This window comes from Eretmochelys imbricata, chromosome 2, assembly GCF_965152235.1.
Source record: "Eretmochelys imbricata isolate rEreImb1 chromosome 2, rEreImb1.hap1, whole genome shotgun sequence".
In the NCBI taxonomy this organism is placed as follows: domain Eukaryota; kingdom Metazoa; phylum Chordata; order Testudines; family Cheloniidae; genus Eretmochelys; species Eretmochelys imbricata.
Genome location: NC_135573.1, coordinates 56,365,600 through 56,382,038, shown reverse-complemented (window position 1 = coordinate 56,382,038; position 16,439 = coordinate 56,365,600). Strand labels below are relative to the sequence as shown.

The window sequence follows — 16,439 nt, the reverse complement described above, 5'->3', positions numbered from 1 at the left end:
CACACGAAAAAACACCAAAACATTTGTGTGTGTAAGGATCTTGCTGTTACATAAATACACAAGAATTTATTCTATGAACTGCCACTATCGGTATTCTGGCTACTATCTGTCCCTTCCATATTTTTAAGAAAGGCAACAGTGAGGTAAAGAACTTCAGTTCCTTACTCCAGTTTTACTCATTGGGTGTTATCCAGCAGTCCATACAGAGATGAAACTGCTATGGAAGTCAGTGAGTTTTGCCCGGACTTAGACTGCAAAGCTGAAATGCAGCAGGCAGAGCAGCACTGAAGGGGAAGGGGCTGCCAGTAGTACTTACCGAATGGATTTCCACTTCTGCTGAAGAATGGGACTCATTATTAGCGGGATTCTTTGGTGCAGCAAGTTCAGGTTTCTTTACTTTTGTATCAGATTTGCTTTCTTTGGCATCTGGATTAGTCACAGATCTGGCAGGACTTGGCTTCTGTGGAGTTGGTATCCGTGTGAGTGCTGAAGGTGATGGGTTGACATCTTCATCCTCCTCCATGAGCTCATGTGGAAGCAGCGTTGGATTCATTTTTACGTAGTAGCCATGGTAATGACCATGCAGCTCCCCATTCTCTGTGCTGATGGGATTGTGGTGGGCTGAAAACTTTGGCTGATGTTTCACCGCTATCTCCTCCTTTGCGGGTACTTTTGAATACAGAGGCTTGTTGACCACAGCTGTTACAGTCTCACTAGCTAAACTCTTTTTTTCTTGAGTGAGTCTTGCCTTTGAGCTGGAGTTTTGCCTTTTCAGTTGTTTGGTAGGGGAGGGCTCAGATGGAATAGGAGAACTGTGCTTTGGGCTTGCTACAGGTGTCCCAGGGGGTGTAGTGCCTTTTCGATAAAAATGAGGAGACTCTTTGGGGGAAGGTGTTTTTTCTTGAACCTTTTCTTCAGGGTTTTCTTTTACCTCCACGCTTTCTTGAAATCTTTGTTTGATATAATCAGGGCCTGAAAAATAGTATAACAAAATCTTATCTCATTAAAACAAGAATAGGGCCTGGTGGCAAATCTGCCACGCTGTGGGTATGGAGCTGGGCTGAAGCTGAAATAAAGAGGGAAAATAAAAACTCACTCAGTTTTGGACTTTATATTATAATGCATTTGCTAATTAAAGTTGCGGCACCTTTTCCTCTCTGCTTGGCAATAATTTGGGCTTTTCACTATTGGTTTGATCACTTTGCCTTCAACCTTGCAAAGGGACATAGAAAATACAGTAGATTGTCTCCAAATGAGACCATTGAAATCAATGGGAATTAAGTGCCTAAATACCTTTCTGAATCTCACCCCCAAGTGGCTAACTTTTTATTTGTCTCATGCATACACTTGCCATTTTCTCCTCTAATAGCTGATTTTTGTCTGTCTACCATACATGGTCCTCATCACAATGATACCTGATTGTTATTTTGGTTGTTACATACTTAGAAGGCAATCTCTCTCCTTATGCCTTAATAGCCTGTAGAAGACTGAGCTTGAATCTTTTATAAGTTTTCTGGTTTGAATTTATGAGTGGGTATTTGTGTGAGGGATTGCACTGTCTCTGTCTTTGGGTATGTCTTCATGGCAGAGTAGACCTTGGCTCTTATTCAGAAATTTCACCTAGCTCCCCTTGCATTCCCTCCCTCCCCTTATCTGAGTTTAGTGGTGCTTTCTAATCCTTTACAATAATAACATCTTGTAAAGAATATTGTAACTTGTTGCTGCTGGAATCTGAGAATTAGTTTGCCACTAAAAGGCTGTGTCCCTGTGCAACAGAAACTCAGTGAAGGAAGGACTTTCTAACACACAAATACAAATTGATGGTCTCTCTTCCTCTTAAAGTTTTAATACTGATCTGTAGTAAGGTCTTATTAGTTTGTCATTATTTGTACAAAATATATTTCATTACATTTACAATATCGTCTTCAAGGGTTCAAAAATCATGACAATGTTTTAATAGTAATGAGATCTTTTAAAAAAAGCTAATTGTTTTCTTTGCCTTCTTGTTAGCCCTTAGGACATACTCTAGTCACATTTCCAAGCTTTTCTCCACAACCACGAAGTCTAGAAATATACTTTAAAAAACAAACAAAACAAACAAAAAAAGAGCAGAGATTGTCACATAATTGCTTGATTCCAGAAGCTGACTTTAAGGAAACACCAACTATCACAAAAATCACAAGAGTTGGCAGTATTTCATTTAGCAATATTCTATGATGCATTATTCACAGCTAGTTAAAGCTAAAATGTAATTGAAAAACTAATAAAGTACACTCTGTAATGCTGGAGCTTGGTTTCTTTTTATTGCCTTTGTTCACTAAGAGCAACATTCTGCTTCGTCTTTTACACAGCTTTGAAGTAAAAGGGGAGAGTGTAAGGGGCTTAAAAAGGAGGGACTGGCAAAACTGTAGTCTCTGAACTCCAGGGAGCACAGGGACTTCTCCATCCCTATTCCCTTGGGATACAGAGAACCCTAAGGAGGCAGAGAGAAGATGGGGCCAAGGCCACGGCCCTGCTCCTGCCTCCTCATCAGCCTGGAAGAGGGGCTAAAGCTGGAGCAGGAGGGCAGGGTGCACCCCATACAGATATGTAGCCTGCCTTTGTGCATTAGGGTGGATAGGGATGAATTTAGTCTCCCTAAAGCATGATTCCTCCTGCTGTTTCCTAGGAGCAGCATGTCTCCTCAGTTCAGGGCTTTTATGCTTCACAGGCAGGATCTGAACCCTTATCACTAAATATCCAAAATTCACCATCTGGCAGTGACTCTCCCAATCTCATTAGTGTAATTTAATAAGCATGTGTTGTATTTTTTTATATTTATTTCTATATCTTCAGAGGTATAATGAAAAATTAATCCTATTTTTTTTTTGCCAGCTATAAAGGCAATTCCTCTCTTCAAAAAAGGTAATTAGTACAAATGACTCATTTTGGATGATAGAAAAATCCTGGCCTAATCAAGTCTCTGCCTGTCTCTCTCACTTGGAAAAAAGGAGTGTTTATTGTGATACAGTGTTTTCACTGTGAACCAGTTCATCTTCTGGTCCAGCTGTGCATGCTAACACATAAACCAAGTAACAGTTTGATGGTTTAATAATTAAAAAGGCATGACAATATATTATTTTTAAATGACTTATTCCGCTAGTGTAATAGTACACTTTCAGTTGCTCTTAAAATTGAATACACTACATCCTGATCTCTTGGGATTTTTACTTCTATTCCTGTGTGACCTTGGGTAAGTCACAACTTTTCTTTGCCTCAGTTTGTTCGCCTGTCAAAAGAGATAATTTAGTGGGCGCAACTGACTCACCTGCTTGAAAACATCTCTCTTGTTCTGGAGCTATTCCCTGTTTTAAAATGGGAGCACCATTGTTAGCACCAGTAAAATCTTTCCAACTGGGCACCCTTAAATACGTCTATGAATGTGCTCCCTCTTAGGAGTTACTGCCTGAAGCTTAACTCATTAGGGCTAGGGATCATGGGTTCTCAATCTGGTGAATATGAACAGGTTTCCAGAAAAGAGGGTTTTTCTATATGATTAAATGGAGAGGTGGGTATCCCAGCATGCAAAATGTTGAGAGCCCCAGGCCAAACAGTGACAGTTGAGCTGGGTCATGCAGCATTTGGAGTCCAGATGACTAAGTCAGATGCCTATTAGGCCTGTAGGTAACAACATGCTGTAGAAGAAGCTCTACCAACTTTTTGAAGGGTGAAATGTGCATCCTCCCCTATTAGACCAACTCCACTTGCTGGTGTTGAAGGAAGTGGGTCTGGGGCTCTGCTCTCAGCCCACCCCTTTTAGCTCCCCTCTGGAAGCTAGCCATACCGACAGGGCTAACGAACCCTCTACTCCTTACGTGGCTGGCTCCCTGCACAAGATAGGCTCCTTGTGTCCTTCTTCTCTACTTGCATTCCTACGCAGGCCCAGCCACAATCCTTAATATTTTGTAAGTGGTTTGGGTGGGAGGTCTACAAAACTACGAAATAGTATTATCATTACATACTGTATGCAAAAATGCTGGTTTGAGAGTCACCTGGCATTACCTAAGTGACTAATTGGATAATAATAATTGGAATAATGGTGATTAAAATATAAAGATCCATGTACAGTTTACTCTAGAGACTAGTTTTGAACTGTGTTTGCTCTTCGGTAGAGAAGGGAATCTAAAGCATGGCAAACAAAACACACCTGTATGTACAGTAAACATTGTTCAGTCTTTCCTTCTGTATAGACTTATATTAAATTTAAAAAATATTTAAAGGTCTTGTTAAAAGAGAAGCACTTTACAAATAATTTTCTAGAAAAAAGGCACCACTTTAAAACCTGGAGAAACCTAGCGTGGAAAAATTAAAATGGTGCAATTTTATGTAAGCAGGGTTTTGTAGACAAAGAAAAGATGGCAACTCTCTATACAGAATCTAATGTCATTCAAAGTATAGTACACGATGACAGTACATAATTCGATTTCAGAGTATTTCAGTGGTAATTATCAAGCATACACCTATTCCTATCTTTTAAACTGGAGTGCATAATTATGTAACATCCCCTAACCTATTTTATTTCCATACAACTGATTTACTACTAATAATGATAGTTGCTTTTGGACTCAGTAGATTTAATTCCTAGGTAATGAATGACATTTCTGTTCATTTTAATGATAATAAGTGTAGTTATATTGTGTTAAGGCTAAATTCTTCCCTGAGATGTCTACGCAATGCTCCCAGAATTTGGTTCCAATCCTCACCCCAAACTGCCAGAGGTGTAATGATGACATTATCAGACCCACTGCTCACTGAAGTCAGTGCAGTGCCTAAGTGAAGAATTTATTGCTAATATTTGTATTACATCCATGTTTTAAGTGCACAACCAAGATTGGTGCCCCACTGTGCTAAGCAGTGGACGTATCCATAGTAAGAGAGAGACTGAAGAGCTTACAATCCTATTAGATAAGACAGAAAAAGGGCAGCAAAAGGAAATATCAAATCCCCATTTTACAGATGAGGAACTGAGGCACAAAGAGATTGTGGCCCCAGTTTAGCAAAGCACTTAAGCACACGCTGAACTGAATAATCCCACTGAACTCAATAGTTAGTTGTCAGTGGAACTGTGCATGTGCTTAAGAGCTTTGTTGTATCATGGGATAAGTGATAGCCCAAGGTCACAAAGAGTGTCTTGGGCAGAACAGGAATTGAACTCGCATCTCCTGAATCCCAGTCCAATGTCTGAATAATTGCAAGCCCATTCTCCAACTTGGCCCTCAGAAACAACACATAGATACATTGATACGTCATACCACTGTGGATTAGTTGAGAGTTACATTTAGTAATTAAAAAGTAATTACTATATCCATTCTGATCTGGAAGACAGAAATACGAAATAATTATTAGGTAAATACACAGGTCTTTACTGTGTTGTAACCTGGAACAAAGCAAGAGCACACTGGTTGTAGCGAAAGCTGAAGCTCTAGTTGTTTAAACAACTGAATGATCTTTTTTGAACAGTGTATTACAACTATTGATTGATGTTCACCGTTTTGAGGAATAAATTAGTGAAAATCCTGTGACTTTGTTATCCTGTGAGGGGATCAATGTTTTTCTGTAACACTACAGCTGCCAACAATATCTGTGCTGTCAGTGAGAATTATTTTTTACGCTACTGAATATTTATGACTTAAGTCTGACTTAAACCTGAGCTCAAAATTGTATTATTAGAAGGTCCCTATCCTGCAGGTCCCGAACATGGAGAATGCTCACAGACTTCAGCAAGACTTTCTCACGTTAGAGACTTGCAGGGTAGGACCTTTATAGGTAAGCAGTTCTCAGAAGTCAGGATGACAACTGTGGGGGAAGGAAATAAAAATAATCCTTCATCAGTCTCTTAAACTAAGTATTTCAGTGAGTCAGCACTAGGGTGAAAATAACTGTATTCAGTAAACTTTAGAAAGACAGGATTTTTTATTATTACTTCATTGTGGATGTGAGTATGTGGCGGGAGGAAGAGCTATAATTAAAGTCTTTGGTGCCTCTGTTTTATTTTAATATTTCTAAAGGTTAAATTACATGAAAAAAGAGCCTTTTCACTGCTAGGCAGCACATGTCAATGGATGGCTGTTTAGAGGTACATGTAAAATGAGTTGCTGGGGTCAGTGGACAGTTTTGTCCACATTACCACCTCCTATGGTTGTGGATTTATTTATGTTTGGTGAGATTTGCTAGCAGTATCTGTACAGGGACCAAGGACTGAATGGAACTGGAGACTAATGACTCAATCCCTCAAGGTGCTGATCTCCTTCAAGTAGTATACACCTTGCAGGATCCAGCACTCAAGTATTCTTCTCACTCCTAAAGATGGTTTCCCATTCCTGGGCATATCTGAGGGGTTTTGGTGGGGAACACTGTTGATCTAGCACCTTTCGGTGAACTCAATTGTACCAAAAAATTATTGGCAAAGTAACACAACATACTCAGTAGCATGTTCCATCTTGTTCATATAATATAAACAAACAGACTAAGTTTGCACAAGCTCTGAGCAAGTTTTGAGTAACACAGTCAAATCAGGGGTTACAGAAACAGTACTTCACTTGTACAGCATCTTTCATAATAACTGAACCTGAGAACACGGTTCATACAATTGTGTAGTTTAAAAATTAATAATAGCAGAAGGAGGGAGAAATGCATGGTCTAGGCAAAGGCTTAGAATACAATTTCAGCTGGGATTTGAAAGGAAAGGGATAGTTGATGACACAGCATTCAGTGCTGTTTACAAGGAACTTGAGGTCAGAAGCTGATTTGCATTTTCAGCCTCTGACTGGTTAGTCAGTATACCCAGGATTTTTAAATGCCAGTCAGCAGTGTGCTCAGGAAGTCATTAAACTTTACTTCTCTGGATTGGATTTTAAAATTGTCCTGGCCTGCCTGGCAAGAATATATTTTTCCTACTTGCTAGCTCTAGCATTGAGATGTCTCAGGGTCAATAGATTTGCCCAGATAGGCAAATTACAAGACAAAAAGCCACGTTATGCTACAAAGTTTGGTCAATGCAAGTTACCTTGGTGTACAGCCAATGACCTTTGTATATTGCTTGAGTCCATGCATACCTGGGTGCGTGCTTTGGCGCTGCATTACTCATCACAAGTGCTTGTATCCATGTAAAATGTGGTGCACCCTGGGTAAGTATCCGAGCTCGTCCTGTGCTGCCATCTGACACAATGCCTTGTGGGACATTTTTGCCGTGCTTTGTGAAATACCAGTGATTCACCCAAAGATTTCTGGGAGCTGGGGTCAAATTCCTACCATGCCACTTTCTCCATTCCATAATGTTTTCCACAGCTCACAACTTTCATGCTGGTTGCAAAACTCCCACAGTCCTCCATGCCGCTTTTCAGTCTCTTTGGCAGAAGCATGGACTCTGAACAGCTCAGCACAATTCTCATGAACATTGCTATTACAGCATGCACAATTCTCCGGTATTAGAAGAACCTGAGCAAATACTATTATAACTGGGATTGTAAAGAGGAAGACGTGGAGATGTTCAAGTGCAGAAACTGGAGGCTGACAGACTCAATGGGAAAAAATGCCAGGCTGTTGCTGGTGTTCAAGGAGCAGCTCCACACAGTGGATTTCTGCTTCTGGTCTCAAGAAATGAGCACCGATTGGTAGAATTGCAGCATAAGGTACATTTGGGATGATGAGTAGTGGCTGCAGAACTTTTGGTTGTAAAATATCACATTTCTGGATCTGTGTGCTAAGCTCACCCAGACCTCCAGTAGGAACACCAAAATGACGGCTGCATTGTCAGTGAGAAGCAAGTGGCAACCATGCGAAGCTTGCAACGCTGGACTGGGCAATCAGCTTAGAGTTGGAAAATCCACAATGAGGGCTGTTGTCATCCTTGTGCGTAAGGCCATTAAGCATCTCCTGCTACACAGGACTGTGACCCTGGGTAATGCAAAGGACATATGGATGGATTGACAACACTGTGGTTCCTGAATTGCGGTGGGTTGGTAGATGCACCCATATCACTATTCTGGCACCAGTCTACTTTGCCACTGAATACATCAACTTCAATACCCAAGTGCTAGTGGATCACTGTGGGTGCTTCATTAATATCAATGTGGGCTGGTCAGGGGAAGGTGCATGATGCTTTCTTCTTTAAGAACACAGGACTTTTCAAAAAGCTGAAAGCAGGGACACTGATGATACTGAAATAGCAATAGCTATTCTGAGGGGCCCAGACTACCTCTTGCTCCCATGGCTCATGAAGGTTTACAGTGGTCACTTGCCCAGCACCACAGAAAGTTTCAACTACTGGCTCAGCAGGTACAGAATGACAGTTGAATGTACTTTTGATACACTGAAGAGATACCAGTGCTGTTTACTTAGTACTTAATAAGGCAAACATGCCCCTTGTTATAGCTGCACATTGTGTACTGCAGAATATCTGTGAGGTGAAGGGGGAAAAGCTACTGCCACAGTGAAGGGGTGAGGTGGTCAGGCTGTTTGCTGAATTTCAACAGCCAAAACCCAAGGCTATTAGAAGACACAACTGTGGAGCTGTCTGGGTGAGGGAGGCCTTAAAAGAACCTTTAACAGTCAGTCACGGTAATGTTTGATGCTTTTATGAAATAGGGTCTCTCTTGTGTATGAGGCGGAGTCAAAGAAGGGGACAGACCGCAACAAGGCAGAGATGGCTGTCAACAGGACAGCCTAGGGAGCACCAACCACGGAGTTCTCCAATGATTGGAAAGGCTGCTGAATCCTGGATCTCTGGGGATGTAGGTCAGTAATGCTTTGCAGCATCTGAGTTTATTGCCTGAGCAAACCCATTATACCCCCGTGCACTTCCTGATGTGCCTCTGGGTCCTTTTCTCTCTCCTGCAGCAACCACTCTCTCCATTCTTGGTCCTTGTCCATGGTCATGGCCATATGTCCCCTCCAAGACCTGAGTTCATGACCTGAGGCTGTACAGGATTGGAGGATCTCAGAGAACATATCCTCTCTAGTCCTCTTCTTTCTTCTCCTGATCAGGGTCAGACATTCAAACAGAGGGCACCTCTCAAGGCCACCACGCCAGAAGTTGTTCATTGAAATAGACAGCCACACCACTAGATTTACAGTCACGAGGGAAAGCAAAAGAGAAGTCTCAAACTCCCTTCAATTACTCCCATACCCACCTTTAATGAGAAATGCTAACTGTCACTTTAACTTTGGAGCACCTTGTTACAGCACTGCTCTGCAGCTCAAACGCTAGTGAGCACGTCCTAGCTTAGTGGGGAGGGTGGGAAGCTGTTCTGTTCCTGAAGCTTTAAATACTGGAGGCCCTGCCCCGGGTTTAGGGAAAGGACAATGAATACTGGCAATATTTTCACAAGCAGTAGTGATTTTGGCTGATATCTCACTCCCAAGAGTGACAAAGGAATAGAGAACGCAGCTCTTACTGGCGTCCTGAAGCTGCCCAGGCTCATATGCTACTAGCTTGTTTATTACACTGGTGCCTGCTGAACTCATGGCAGAATAGTCCCGTAGGAAAGTCCCCAGTTGTGGTGGAAGAAACAAGGCTGTCGTCCCTAGAATCTTCAGGAGAGGACTGCAGAGTATATCCATGAAAATTTTGTCAAGATCTCTCAAGAGGATAAAAGGAACATTTCTATCCATATAAGCAAAGTACTCTGCAAGGCCCCCTCTGCTTAGCCCAACAAGCCAAAGAATTGAAAAGCAGATGCTGAGTCTACCTCTATTTGTCTACCTGAGGAAAGGACACTGATCTGATATGGATTGTGTAATTGGACTTCCATACTAATCTTTTTGAATTTATTCCCTAACATTCTATTTTTTAATATTATACAGGTAAAGTAAGCAATCAAAAGTCAATGACTGTTTGCTAAACTTGCAGATGGGATGGGCACCATTTTTAAATGGGGAAGAATAGTGGAGAGGGAGGAGAAAAAGGGAGGGAAGGAGACGAGATTTTGGACAATGTAAAGCAAAAAACTGATAAGGAATAATACATATGCACACTTACCCAAGCTCCCTTCTCCTTCATCAGTGGGGTCATTTGTGCTTGCCTGTTGGGACTGGCTTGACTCCAGTGGAGTTACAAACAGCTCCTGGCTCACAGTAGGATTTGAGTTTCCTGCCGTGTTGCCCTCCTCCTTGCCTTTCCCAGGAAGGGTCTCTGCCTTGGGCTCCTGCGAAGTGTCCACGTTGAATGCAGGGTGCTGGTGTGGTCACTGCCAAGTATGGCAAGCAGTTTGTTGTAAAAACAACATGTCTGTGGGGCAGCACCAGATTTCTTGTTGCCCTCCCTCATCTTTTGGTATCCCTGGTGAAGTTCCTTTGTTTTCACACAGCACGGCTGCTCATGCCTATCGTGCCCCCATTGAAGCGTCCCCTCTGCAATCTGCAGGTCGATGTTGATATTTCTGTGGCTGCCGCATAGCTGTGCTTGCCCAGCCTCTTCTCCCCACAGTCCAAGTAGATCAAAGACTTCTTGCCTGCTCCAGGCAGAAGCACATCTAATAGCGCTCAGTGTGCATGGAGTTGGCATGGTTTTAGGTACATAACAAAGGTGAGCAGGTAGGTGTGCTTACCCAGGTGGGCAATCAGGAAAAGGCATTTCAAAAACATGTGTGTGATTTTAAAACAGGGGAGGGGAGGGGTTGGAGTGGCTGTTTTTTGTGACCGCTGGGCAGCGGAGTTCAAAATTGTGACTGGAGTGGCCACTGTTGCAAGGACAGGGGTAATGTGGGATGGCTGCCGCAGGACTGTTTGGATCAGTGCAAGTAATCAGTGTGTACACTCGCACTGTGTAGACCTAAGTAGGTAAGTCATGGCTTTGTGTTACCTGGGGAGGTGCTCTTATTGCATCACCGTAATGTGGTGCTTACATTGGAGGGATACAAATTTTGTTGTAAACAAATGCACAACTAGGTTGACGTAAGTCTATGTAGATCGATCTAAATTTGTATTGCACACCAGGCCAAAGAAAAGACAGGATATGGCAAATTTTGTATAATATAAAAATGCCCAGATAATACCTAAATTTCAGAAATTATCTGGGATCCTTCCCAACCTTCTCAGGTTCTCCACCAACCACCCCCGCTCCCCCACAGAACACAACTTCTCCAGCCTGAAACTACTTTCCCCCTAGATTTGGGATTCAAAGTCTCTGGGTAATTGTGCTGCTTCTTTTATCATTACTCTTCCTCCCCCTTCCACATCGGAGGCAACAGTGATACCAGTGCCTGCCAATAGCTCTGCTCTTGCCTTTGAACATTCTTTAGGGTATCCTCCAGATCTGATTTTTGTATGTGGAATTGTTGTGACTGGACAGGGCAGCCCCTTGGCATGCAACTTCAGAGGTGAGCCAAAATATCTTTTGAGGTCAGTATGACATAACATGATGTTGTGCCACGGCAGATTGTGCTATAATCCAACAATGCCATGTCATCATGCTGTGATGTAAATGTCATGATGCACAAATATGTCTGAGGACAAACTTTAAAAGGTGGCATCCCAAAATCCCCATTTGGCTCTAAAGTAGTCTCAAATTCACCTCTCCCTCTCTCATAAAGTAAGAGAGGCTACTTTAATTTTTAACTGCTGCAGGCCTTCAGTTTACTGTGTACCCCATGTGTAGAAACCCATGTATTCATTAGGCTTACAAAATATTGTACATCAAGTTTGCCTTCTGAAATGCTTGCTTTATTTCTTTTCAGAGACCAATATCATAGTGCACCACAAACAACTTCCAAGTAATTTTGCTATAATGCCTCATTCTTTCAAAACCTCTACTGGTGCTTAACTCTCCCGTTACACCCATGAACAAGATAGGGCCTCTTCCAAGCCTACAATCAAACACACACTTTGACCTGCTTCTAGCCAAACTCCAAAAGTGCTTAGTCACTTAAGTTACAGGCCATGTACAGGCCTGGCCAAGGTCAGTTCCCAAGTCTGTCATTTATTCTGCTCTGCTGTTGACATGCTGGGGATAAACTATTGACATGGCTTGGAGATTGGTTGCTGTACTTCTAAACCTCCTGCCTTTTAGAGATAAATGCATTATAAAACGGAAGTGACTTTGTTAGCATAACATAACGTGATCCTTAACTCACAAACCATAAGAACGTATTACAAAGGCTAAAACTCCATCCAAACATTACCCGACTTGCTAGAGAAAGTATAAGAGTGTCAAAAATGTAGGCGAACTTGCAAAATGGTCCAGGTTGTGTACAACATCATGAACTTGCAACTCAAACAGCATGGTAAACAAGTTTATCTAACAGGGAAAACTTTGAAAGGTAACATGTCTCAATCGTTCAATGCAATATCAAATCCTCCCATCAATTCCTGCAAAGCTACGTTAAGCACTATCATTCACTTAATTGAGTACAGTATTTAGGCAGGATTTTTGCATGTAATATCCATAGCTGTTTTCAAATTAGTAAAAAAAAGACACCAATTTCTCATTATTCAAAATAAACCTTAAAAGCAACATTTTCAAAAAATTTCCAAATACAAATTTACAAGATGGACAATATGTATAAAGGGACTTGATCGGATAGTGTAAATAGTAGAATAGTGAATCTCTCAAATGGCTATCAGTAAACGCTTAAGTGACAATAGTGTTTGTGCCCCTTCTGTGTTCTTTTTGGGTACGTCTACACTGTAATTAGACACCTGCAGCTGGACCGTGCCAGCTGACTCAGGCTCACAGGGCTTAGGCTAAGGAGCTGCTTAACTGCAGTGTAGACATTCAGGCTTGGGATGGAACCTGACCTTGGGGACCCTCCTGTTTTTGGGTTCCTAGAGCCCGGGCTCCAGTCTACACTGCAATTAAACAGCCCCTTAGCCCAAGTCAGCGGGCATGGGCCAGCCACAGGTTTATAACTGGCATGCAGCCATACCCTCTCTGAATATCCTAGCAAATGTCTAGAGAAGAGGAGGAGGAATGTTTGTGTAAACAGCACATTTTGAACTCATGTGAGTATCTGCACTGTAAATTAGGGCCTAATCCTTCAATGGTAGGCCCCTACACATCTATTGAGCCCCATCTGGAAATACCGTACCTGCATTTGGATCTGATATGAAGGATAGCACTGCGAATAGTACATTTCTCTACAACACCACGCTGGGACATGAGTTCATTGTCTCAGAGGAAAGAATGGAACTTATTGAATCACCAACACTGCTTCCTGAAGGCACTTTGTTTTCCTAAGTATCCCTTTACTAACCAGGACTGATTGTACTTAGTTTATATTTGACAAGATCATATTCCAATGAGATATGGCTGCCAGGGCAGGACAGGCTTAATTTTTCCTGGCTGAATAACTTACATATGCTGTAATCTACATGAGTGCCACTGACTTTTAAAGGCTCACTTAGCCACTGAGCTGCTCCCCCGTAGGCAGACACCTTGATATGGTACAACTGCCAAGATAAATAAAGTTTTAGGCTTTGCAAATATAATAGCAATCCTTTTCAAAATATTTAATTTCATTGGGCTTCTTGGAAGTACAGTGCAGTTATTAGAACCTCTGGTCATTTATTCATTTTACAATTGCTCTGAAGAGTAACCCTTGATCATATTTTGTAAAATCTGAATAAATACATCAAAAAGTTTTAACCAATATTAACTAAAGCAGCCAAATGGTATTCTGTTCTAAAAATGGTTTTGTATCAAACAGAAAATCTAATGCATGCTCTCCATGATGTGCTGATTCTGCAGGACTGACATTAGTGAAAATAATTAAATATGTATTTGTCACTAAAATAAGCAGATATGACTGAATATATGCAGATATGTGGCATAAACAGATGTTTTTACAGTCAGTTGTCACAGTAGAATGACACACTGATTTTTGTAACATTTCTTTGAATACCTTCCAGCTTGTCCACATCTTTCTAGTATTGAGGTGCCCCCAAATAACCTTAGTATTCCAGGTGCAGTGTCACCAGTCACGTGGAGAAGGGACTAATACCTTCCTTCTCCATGACATGCTGCCTTTGCGTATACAGCTTAAAATAGCATTAGCTATTTTGCTGCCATATCACATTTCAAGTGCATGGGTCTGATTCTGCTCCCAGGAGAGTTTGGCAACTGACTTCAGTGGGCGTACCATCACGTCTTATATCTAATATGCTGACTCCTATCACTCCTATGTTTCTTTGATATTATTACTGGTGGTCAAGTTTCTTCCTTTCATTTTAACCATTTAGGTTGATGAGTTCAGCCCTATGTGTCAGCTTGGCTTTGTCTCAGATACAGATTATTTAAGAGTCAAATTGTGAATCCCTTACTTGCACTGGTGAGCAGTTACTCATATGAGAGTGGCAACACTGACTTCTGTCCCCCAGTAATTATTTCCAGTCCATATTTGTAACTTCAACTAACTACTTTGTTTTTCTCTGTCATCACTTGCTCTTGCATCACCTCATTTCACCATCACCGGCTGATTTAAATATACTGTGTGCCTCTTCTACATTTAATTAATGGACATGGATCTACCACTACGTCCTACGTCATCTCATTAGATGCCTCCTTCCTGAGCTCTCTGAGGACAAAAAAAAAGGGTGATGGTAAAATGAGACACAGTTTTCTGTCCATGTGCCAATGCTCATGTCTACACCAATTTGAATGCTATTTTTAAAAAAGAGGTTTACAAAATTAGTAGGCAAGGAAATGCAGTAACTGTAATGTTTTGTTTTAGCAAAGCATGGTGTGGAAGTAGATGTTTTTCTCCCACAATGGTTTTAATGGTTTTACAGTAGTCTCTCGTGAAGTTATATTTGAAAATTTCAATAGAATTGGTCTGGTATGTCTTGTTCTTAAAAAAGCCAAGCTGTTTATTGCTCATGGTTCTGTTAACCTAGAGAAGTTCCCCCCTCCCTCCCTTAACATGTGCATAACTCCATCAAAGACCTAGTTGAACTTGGGCACTCCAGACTGCTGTGAGGGGATTCACACACTGATCTTTAAGCCTCTGGAGTGTGAACAAAATCCAGGCACTGCCCTGGCTTCGGGTAGGCACACTCGAAGTGCAAATTCTTTGTCTAGCACCCTCCCCCGCGAGCTGAGACCCCCATGCTCTTGACTTAATCTCATGAAAAACACATGCAACTCAATACAAAAATAATAACCCTTACACACATTTCCCTGCCTTAGTTTCCTCACCACTCTAGAACATTCTCTGCTGTGTCCAGGATCCTTCTGTTGAAGCTCATGTCTTGACTTCTGAACCATGGAGCCTCTTTCCTTAGGTCAGCTTGTGTTCTCTGAGCTTGGTTGGTTCTGCAGCGAAATCTAGTCCTCCTGCTTTGAAAGCATGCCTGTCTCTTCACATCTCCTGCCCAAACTTCCCATGTCTCTCTCCAAGGCCTTCCCCTTAAGAGTCCTTTTAAAAACTCTTGCTTTGTTACATCTGTCCCTTTGTCCGGTTGGAGGATTTTCCACTTGTTCCATTTCTTCCTCCCTGCAGACAAGTTGGAGGAAGTAGCTTTTTCCAGCCTCATCAGCCAACCTGTCATTCAGGTGTTTCATAGGAACAACTTCATAATATGGACCAGAATTCATAATTTGCATAGACAGATCCCCCAAACTGTCACAAACTCTACCAGAGATTTTTGTGTGTTCCCCCCATTCCATTGTGATGTTGAGCTAATGGATTTGCATAGCTGTCCTGGCTCCACTGCCTGTTGGGCCAGAAGTCACCACAAAGGAGGGAGAAGAATTTGCCTCACTGCATCTGAATGCATGTAGAAAATTTATAATTATAAGACAAGGAGCAAGTTTCCCCCCCGCACATATTTGGACTTGGGGGTAGGGGGAGGGGAGAGGGGTTGTTTAGTTAACATGCACTGAACGAAACCTGGACTTCTGGATTGCTACTGGGGATTAATATTTACTACTCAAAGCAGAGATTATTGAGTAAATTAAACGGAGTAGTTCTCTACAAAATAAGAGCAGCTGTTCAGCCCTCACAATCTCTACCAGGCCATGTAGGCTCCATAGCAGTCTGACCAAGTTAGAGGAAATATGAACATGAACCAGAAGCGCCAAAGAAAATAAAAATCTCCAGCACAATGAGATTTAGAGCTGTATGCTGGGAGTTGAGATCTGTAAATACACAAACCAAGCCTTGGGCATCTCAGGTCCATCCATCCACCTAACACAGCCAACAGCAATTATTGCAACCTTAGTAATACTCCAGGTATATAGACTGACCAATCTTAGGCCAAAACGACAATCAACTGTGCGTAAGAAACGTTAAACAAGAACAAAATATGCAGTGTGGGGGTGGGAGAGAAATGATATCTTTCACTGCTGTGGGGTGCTCTCGTCTCTCAGCCCAGCTCTCACCGCATCATTGTGCTTCTAGTGCTGATGGCTGGGTGGAATCGCTCATGGGGAAAGCCTGATAAGTTCTGGCTCTTAAAATTCTAAC

General features: G+C 41.9%; 1 protein-coding gene across 8 annotated transcripts in view; it reads right to left on the bottom strand.

Annotated features, from left to right (window-relative positions):
• Nucleotides 1–16,439, bottom strand: part of JPH1 (junctophilin 1) — a 146,551-nt gene that overhangs the window by 39,071 nt on the left and 91,041 nt on the right. For 4 of the 8 annotated variants that reach the window (XM_077810116.1, XM_077810115.1, XM_077810114.1 and 1 more), the window contains exon 4: nt 317–972. The exons of 3 other annotated variants lie outside the window; for them this stretch is intronic. In XM_077810116.1, coding sequence (XP_077666242.1) covers nt 317–972 — 656 coding nt within the window. Of the gene's footprint in view, nt 1–316; nt 973–16,439 lie in introns of those variants that run through there. One more of the 8 variants, XM_077810123.1, reaches the window with a different exon arrangement.